Raw genomic sequence first — 8,497 nt, 5'->3', positions numbered from 1 at the left:
CGTGGAGGGAGGGCGGGAGGGGGGGAGGGAGGGCAGAGCCCTCTGCTGCCAGGTGTGGCCCCAGAGGGAGGCCTCGCTGGGACCCCCAGCGCCAAAGTGCTGAGCCCAGCAACAGACTCCAGGCAGCAAAATGGGCCTGCTGCCCAGGAGGGGAGGGGAGAGCAACGCAGGGGCCACTCTTGTTGTGCCCCCCCCCGGTGCCGGTTTCACAGAGGGGGGCTCGTGCCGCAGCCCAGCCTGAAGCGTTGAGGAGCGACCGTCCCGTGGTGCCCGACCGCACTCCCGGAGAGTCTGTGGCTGGTCTTGCCTCCTGCAGTGGCCATTTTGTTGTGGCTGGCCCCACCTCCCGTGGCAGCCATTCTGTCGTTACGCCCACCGCCCTGCGTCAGGGTTCCAGCGGTGCCCGTTCGGGACCGGCCTTCGTCGATGAAAGCTCGGCACTCAGAGCAGCTGGCGGGCTGTGGGAACGGAGCGCTATAATATTGTAGCCCTGCAGCGGAGGAGGGAATGCGGATTAAAGGCGGCACTGAAAAGCCCTCCTGTGGGAGTGGAGAAATGGCGGCTGTGCTCTAGGCTGATCCTGCATTGAGCAGGTGTGTGTGCATTAGATGGCCCGTATAGCCCCTTCCCACTCTGTGATTCTATGATTCGATATGACACCAGTTTTAAGTCCGGCAGGAAAACCTGCAGATTTAGACTGCAGGTTTTAATGCCGGACATGAAGCAGTGCAATGTCGAATTGACCCCCAGAGGGAGCAAAACACATGCCCCGAGAAACAAGAACTTACAAGCAAAGAAATGGCGAATGCAGGAAAGCCCTAGGTTTTTAAGTAAAGACGTTGACACAGGGATAAGTAAGAAAGTTGTATTTGTTTTTCATGAACCGGGATGTCCATCTGGAATGCCCGCTTTCCCCCATTGCCTGCTATGTTCCCTAATTACAGCGTTCTGTGAAGATGTGTGGAACGAAGACCCAAGCACTTAAAAATAAATAAATAAAACAAAATAACTTCATGGGGGGCCCCGTTTGAGAGGGGAAGCACCCTCTTCCCTGGCAGATCTTTCTCCACTCCAAACTTTCCCCACCTCCCACCTACGGTTGCCAAACTCCTGGTGGGGCCTGGGGAATCTCTCAGAATTCCAGCTCATCTCCAGGCGACAGAGATCAGTTCCTCTGGAGAAAATGGCCGCTCTGGAGAGCGGACTCTGTGGCCTTGTGCCTCACCGAGGTCCCTTCCCTCTCGTAACCCCGCCCTCCCCAGGCTCCACCCCCCAACGTCTCCAGGAGCTTCCCGACCTGGAATTGGCAGTGCTTTCCTCACCAACAAGGTCAAATACACCTTATGAGCCTGGCAAAGGAAGTGCTCCTTGTGTGCGTGCAGGGGTCATTTCGTAGAAAAAGAGGTGCAGGAGCTCATTAGCATAACTCATTAGCATAACTCATTTGCATAGGCCACACACCCTGACATCACCGGAAGTGTGTCAGAAGGCAACACCCACCGCTCAGGCTCCACTGGACTGTTTTGGATTGCTAGCTATTGGGGGGGGGGAACATGCAGATCTGTCCTCGCAGAGGAGGGAGAGCTTGTACCTGAGTAAAACTTGGTCTTAAAGGTGCCGCTGAACTGTTTTGGATGGGGGGGCGGGAGGGGAGGCTCTGCAGCTTACCTGGCTGCTTCTTGCTCTGACTGAGGGCTGCTGGGAGCAGGGGGCGGGGCTTGTTGCATGTGCCCGCCCCCTGGGCTCTTTACTGCCGGAGCTCCGCTCCTGTGTGCTCCTGCAGGAAATGACCCCTGTGTGCATGAGAGAGGGAGTGATTCAAGAAGGCAAATTGCCCTTCCCTCAAGCTCCGCCTCCTCGTTCTTTTCCCTCTTTTGAAAAGGTTTCAGGCTTCCGTATGTGAGTTATTCTATTTAGTCCCTAGGAGGAGGGCGAGTGTCACGTTGAATTGTCTCAGCCTCTGACTGAGCACGTGTTATGTCCTGCTGGGAGTTCTGGCACCGCCAGCAGACCTAATTTTAAATACTTTGCTTGGTTTCGGGAAACAGCCCTACCTGGTGGGTACTGTTTGGCGAGACAGGGAGTGGGTCACCATGCCAGCAGATGGCTCACGACCAGGACTGGCCTTTGGCTGCTGCTCTGGTGTTCTCTCTCTCTTTTTACAATAGCATGATTGATGGTGATAAATTAAAACAGGGATACAGGAAAAAAACTGCAGGCTGTGGAAGGTCGGTCGTTCGGCAGTTCAAGACCCGGGTGTGCCGCATGACGGAGTGAGCTCCCGTCTCTAGTTCCAGCTCCTGCCAACCTAGCAGTTCGAAAGCAAGACATTGCAAGTAGATAAATAGGTACACCACTTCGGTGGGAAGGTAACAGCATTCCGTGCGCCTCGGCGTTTAGTCATGCCGGCCACAGGACCACGGAAACGTCTTCGGACAGCGCTGGCTCTTCGGCTTTGAAACGGAGATGAGCACCGCATCCCTAGAGTCGGATTCGACTGGCTTTCGAGCAAGGGAACCTTTACCTTTTACCTTTTTACAGGAAAACAAGGGGGAAAACAGGAGATATAGATATTATTATAATAAAAAGTGTGCTTTGCACACGAAAGCTCATACCTTGAATAAAGCTTTGTTGGTCTTAAAGGTGCCTGACTGGTCTCTCAATGTGTCCTGCCACTTCGGACCAACACGGCTGACCACCTGGATCTAATAATCTATAAGTTATTCATAACAAGGACGATCAACATGTCGAGACAGTGTGCGACTGCAGTAGAAAAGGCCAACGCTATGCTGGGGATTATTAGGAAGGGAACTGAAAACAGATCAGCCAGTATCATCATGCCCCTGTATAAATCGATGGTGCGACCTCGTTTGGAGAACTGTGTACAGTTCTGGTCACCACACCTCAAAAAGGATATTCTAGCATTGGGAAAAGTGCAGAAAAGGGCGACTAGAATGATAAAAGGGCTGGAACACTTTCCCTATGAAGAAAGGTTAAAGCGCTCAGGGCTCTTTAGCTTGGAGAAACGACGGCCGAGGGAAGACATGATCAAGGTTTACAAGATTTTGCGGGGGACTAGAGCAGGTAGAGAAAGAGGTACTTTTCTCCCTTTCTCACAAGACAAGAGCTCATGGGCACTCCATGAAATTGCTGAGCGGTCAAGTTAGAACAGATAAAAGGAAGCCCTTCTTCACCCAGAGAGCGATTAACACATGGAATTCACTGCCACAGGAGGTGGTGGCAGCTACAAGCATGGACGGCTTCAAGAGGGAATTAGATAAGCACGTGGAGCAGAGGTCCATCAGTGGCTATTAGCCACAAGGCATAGATAGGGACTCCCGTGGCAAGTGATGTTCTGTCTTCTTGGTGCTTGGGGGGGGGTCAACAGTGGGAGGGCTTCTAGTGTCCTGGCCCCACTGGTGGACCTCCTGAGGGCGCCTGGTATTTTTGGCCACTGTGTGATAGAGTGTTGGACTGGATGGGCCATTGGCCTGATCCAACACTGGCTTCTCTTATGTTCTTAACATTAGAGTAAATATAGAGCATTTAACATAGACATTTAAAATACGTAATATTAGGAAGATGTTTATATACTATATACAGTTATGATTAAAGCCTAGTCTTTGTTACCATTAGTTACTATTAATATCAATAGTAATAGTCTATTAACTGTTAGCGTTGATTATTATATGTTCCATTACGTCTTAATACCACTACGGTTGTCATAATCAAACTATAATCAAAGAGTACATTTTAAGATCATTTCTAAGAATAAAAAGGATAACAATAAACTAGGTCCATATATTTGTCAAAAACTATTTTTTTGGTCTTGAATATTTCAGAAAACACTGATATTGATATCATTGTAGTATTCTCTACAATGACCTTAATTATATTAGTGCAGTTCTATTATTGCCTAAGCTATCATTATTACTGATGGGAAAATATAAATAAAAAAGAATTTTGTGACTTTAATACCAGTCAATTCATTTTGCATCTTTACTTCTAATAAGCATAATAATTTTACCCATTTCCCCCCCAAATTCTCCGACCAGCCTTTTATTTATATAGTTTTTAATTTGGCCATAATCGCTCTGGTGTTCTTGAGTGTCTTCTTCACGCCTTACGTGATTAACATGGGAATTCCGAGGCGCTGGGTAAGGAGTCGGTGTCTTGCATGTTGGTACCGCCCGGCCAGCCATTAAACAGCCGAATGAAAAATCTTGCCTTGCCTATTGTGTCTCTCTCAGGATCTCTGGCGATACGGCTCTGGAAAAAGATATTCACGGTTCCGTGTGTGAGCAGATTCAGAAGAACTTCGCTCGCAGTCAGTGGAAGGTAAGGGGGGGGGATGGCCGCTCAGAGGTGGATGGGGTCCTTCAGAGCCAGTTTGGCGTCGTGGTTCCGTGCATGGACTCTAACCTGGGAGAACCGGATTTGATCCCCTACTCCTCCACTTGCAGCTGCTGGATGACCTTGGGCAAGCCGTAGTTCTGTCAGAGCTGTCCTTGAAAATAGCAGTTTCTGTCAGAGTTCTCTTAGCCCCACCTACCTCACAGGGTGTCTGTTGTGGGGAGGGGAAGGGAAAGGAGGTTGTCAGCCGCTCTGGGACTCCTTTGGGTAGTGAAGGGCAGGGCATAAATCCAATCTCCTCTTCTTCTACTCCTTTTTCCATTTGAAATACTTTCCTTGGCCACGCAACAGTGGCATGATGATCATTGAGTCAGCAGGTAGAAGAAGAAGAAGAAGAAGAAGAAAGAGAGATTGGATTTATACCATGCCCTTCACTACCCAAAGGAGCTTACAAACTCCTTTCCCTTCCCTTTCCCTTCTCCCAGATTAGAGTCCGTGCACTTAACCACTATGCCAAAGTGGTAAAGCAAGAAAAGCTTGAGCTACCCTTCTACACGGCGTAGCCTCCCCCTCCGGCTGCTTGGGATTTGTAAGTTATCTGTGGATTCCAGATCCCCTAAACCCAAGGAGATATTTTTGTTTTGTCGTGTTTATTGAGAAGAAATTACTGCCTCCTCCCTAGCAACCTGTATGAGGCGGCTTACTAAATAAAAAACAAAACATTAAAACGTGGGTCCCCAATACGGTGCCTGTGGGTGCCACGGTGCCCGCCAATTGTTTTTAGAAAGTAGGAGGGGCCATCTGGGGCTTTTGCCCAGCGAGGCTTCTGATTGGCTGCTGGAGATTTGATTGGCTGTGCAGATTTTGAAAAACATTGCTTTGGCAGCAGCTGCCTCCAGAGCACAAGGCATTTCACTGGGCGACTGACGGTAAGTGGCAGCAGCCATTTTGTGATCCCGCTTTCTGTGGCAGCCATTTTGTGGCTGGGCCTTCTCAAGGGAAGGCCTCGGCCTCTCTGCCCTGTTGCTGGCCCTCCAGAGGGACTGTCTGGCCCCTGTGAGAGACGGGAGGCTGGACTAGAGGGACCCTCCCTGGTCTGACCCAGCAGGGCTCTTCTGAGGTTCTCATCCAGGGCCATGGGTTTTTCCAGTGGCTTTGGCGCCTCCGCCCTTACCAGCCGCCTCACCTGCAGGCACCAGCGCCGTGCCTTTCTCAGCTCCTTTGGCGTGACCCTGTTCCCCTCTTCCCTCGTCCTCGCAGCGAGCGTTCAACGCCACGTCTTTCCTGCGCCACATCACCAAGCTGGGGCCGGGCGCTGAGGGCGAGGAGATCGGAGAGGCCACATCCGGGGGAGAGCACGGGAAATGGTGACCGGAGAGGTGGGTACGAGAGAGGCCTCGTCGGCTGGGGCCGCCATGGGCAGGATTGCCGCCTCTTCTGCCGACCCAAACGGTGTCCTGTCAAAGAAAACGGGTGGAGGTTTTCAGGTGGGCGGCAGGGCAGCCTCCCTGGGAAGGCGGCCTGTAGGCCGTGGTGTAGCTGCCAGGGCCCAAGGCTTCTAGGGGGCCCCGTAGCTGCTGACCCCCTTCCTACTCACTTGTGAGCACTCCACCCCGCCCATCCTTCCAGATGTACCACCAGGGAAAGGGTTGCCGGCGGCTGCGAGCGTGGGCGGAGGGAGGTCTCGCCAGCGAGCAGGAGAAGGACGCATGGGCCGGTGGGAGGGATTTCCCAAATCTCCAGGAATTTCCCAACGTGGCGCCGGCTACCCTAGATGCCGGGCCTGTGCAGTAGCATAAAGACTGGGCAGCCAGGACAAACACACTGGCAATATGGGCACGGCCCATGGCAACCGGAGCCAAACTGGTGCCGCCTCTGTGGGCTCCGGGCTGGTCTTCGTGGGAGTTCTGGAAAGCCAGGGCTTCTGGGCACGGCAACCCAGGCCCGTAGCCACAGTGGGTCTTGGGGGGGGGGTCTCTTAAAGGCGCAGCCCCACAAGAATTTCTCCGGTAAATGTTTTTTCCCCAATCATTCTAAAACTTTTTTTTAAAGGCGTGCGCTCCTTTAAGCAGAGTGGGGTGCTGTAGTTGAGGAATTCCCGCACTGAGCTGGGGGTTGGAGTAGGTGACCTCTAGGATCCCTTCTAACTCTGTGTCTAGAAACTGCTCTCCTTGAAGAGAGCGTTTTCTGCCCGAGTGTTAGCTTGCTTCACCATAGAAGTCCTCACCTCCACCTGCCAGCTTGTTCTCAGAATTGTGGCTGAGGCTGGCAGAAGCGATGAACTCGCCACAGCTGAGAACTGTCACCTCAAGTGGTTGACAGCTTGCAGTTTATAGAGATCTTTCCTAGTAGCAGCCTTCAGTTTGGCTAAATGGCTTTTCCTTCTGCACCGAGACCTTCAGCCCTCCCCAGAAGAAAGATTTGCCCCGCGTGCCGCAAACTCCTGGCTACGGGCCCATGGCGGCCTCCCCATTCTAATCCTATGTCTTGCTCTCCGCAGGTGCCCAAAGAGCCCGGGCCGCCGCCCTTTGCATGAGCTACCCTCCCGCATGCGGCTTCACAGCCACGACGTTGCGCCAGCACCCTCGTCCGAGGAGGGGCTCTCCTTCCATTTCCTGCGCCTCCTTCCGAGGACGTCTCTGGCCCGAGAGGCTCGAGAGTTTAAAACTGGAGTCCGTCACTAGCCAGCCCGCTCTCAGAGGGGGCCCAAATCCACCCCGCTGGGGACCAAAGTCCGAGGCCCCTCGAGGCCGGGGAACCCGCCGAAACCTCGCTGTGTTACTCACCCCACTTCAAAATCCACGTCAGCCGCAGAGGCTGGTAGAGAGCGAGGTCAGGAATGGGTGTTTTGTGGCAGGGAAACAAGAACGTCTGCCCCACCCCCTTCGCCGGACTGTAATCCAGAGGGATCACTCCAAAAACGGATCCGAGACCAATCTTTCTCCCCTCCCCGTGAGAATTCTAAGAAAAAAATGGTAGCCCCAAGATGGAGTGAAGCCAGTAGAAGTGAAAAATAGAGGGGTCGGGCAAGGGCCACGGAGGTAAAATGGAGGGATCCTCCCGTCTAGCCTGCAAGCGATCCCCGGGCCGGAATGAAGGTGCGGCTGGCTAATCGTCTTGCGGAGTTCAGGATTTGAGATTCAGAAAAGGTTATGGTTGGCCTTTGTTGAGCACCCCGGGGGTGAAGACAGATGTAACACTGGGAAAGTGGCAGAGTTGGTTTTGGTATCACCCTTGCTGCTTTCCCGGCAAACATACTTCCCTCTCCCTTCTGGAGTAAGTGTCGGGGAACAGATAGTTCTGCAAGTTTTCATCGTTGTACAGCCTGAAACCCGGGAAGGGTAGGCACCTATTGGCTAGTGCCAGTGCCGTTTCCAGCTTTCTTCCCAGTTCTGAAACAGGCTCACGACTATTCTAAAAATGTTTGTGAAGGAGGGTTGTTGGTTTTTTTCCTTTGAGGGGGAGGGAAAGGCGAAGGAAGGGTGTAGAAAAGCTTAAACACAAGTTTCCCGCTTGAAGTGAGAACGAAAGTAAAAAAGGCGGTCGAGTCCGAGAGGGATTTTGAGGGATGGGTTAAGACTGTGGGATGCTGCACCTCTTGGGCATGGGAAGCCATTGTATCGCCCAGCTTTTGACTCGTTCGTGTGCCTAAGTGTAATGTAAATAACAAACCGTGAGTGGACACGGTCGGTGAAGAATGCGCTGAGATCGCTCTTGGAATGCTGTGTTTGTCTCCCGTTTTTGTCGGTAGCTAGGCTGCGTTAGGCAAAGTCCGATCTGAACTGTTGAGCAGGAGAGAGCCGGGTGGGGCCTGTCGGGAGAAGACGCTTCCTACTAGGTTGGGACAGGGGTGTGGAGGACCTAGCTCAGCGGCAGAGCCTCTGCTGGGCCTGCAGAAGGTCCCAGGTTCAATCCCCGGCATCTCCAGTTAAAAGGACCAGGCAGGAGGGGATGAGAAAGACCTTGACCTGAGACCCTGGCTCAGGGGTAGAGCCTTTGTTTGGCACGCGGAAGATCCCAGGTTCAATCCCCGGCAACTCCAGTTAAAAGGACCAGTCAGGAGGTGGTAAGAAAAACCTTGACCTGAGACCCTGGCTTAGTGGCAGAGCCTCTGCTTGGGATGCAGAAGGTCCCAGGTTCAATC

General features: G+C 52.6%; 1 protein-coding gene across 1 annotated transcript in view; it reads left to right on the top strand.

Moving 5' to 3' along the window:
• LOC107107695 (calcium/calmodulin-dependent protein kinase type 1B-like) overlaps positions 1 to 8,282 on the top strand; it is a 32,517-nt gene extending 24,235 nt beyond the window's left edge. Inside the window, exons 10-13 of the mRNA XM_015408005.1 lie at positions 1,883 to 1,895; positions 4,251 to 4,338; positions 5,614 to 5,732; positions 6,854 to 8,282. Of these exons, the coding sequence (XP_015263491.1) occupies positions 1,883 to 1,895; positions 4,251 to 4,338; positions 5,614 to 5,724 (212 nt within the window). The 3' untranslated portion in view covers positions 5,725 to 5,732; positions 6,854 to 8,282. The remainder of the gene's footprint in view (positions 1 to 1,882; positions 1,896 to 4,250; positions 4,339 to 5,613; positions 5,733 to 6,853) is intronic.
• Positions 8,283 to 8,497: the final 215 nt, after the last annotated feature.

Source organism: Gekko japonicus, unplaced genomic scaffold (assembly GCF_001447785.1).
Source record: "Gekko japonicus isolate JY-2015 unplaced genomic scaffold, Gekko_japonicus_V1.1 scaffold4798, whole genome shotgun sequence".
NCBI lineage: Eukaryota > Metazoa > Chordata > Lepidosauria > Squamata > Gekkonidae > Gekko > Gekko japonicus.
Note: the sequence above shows the minus strand (reverse complement) of the source record. Positions and strands in the feature narration are given on the sequence as shown.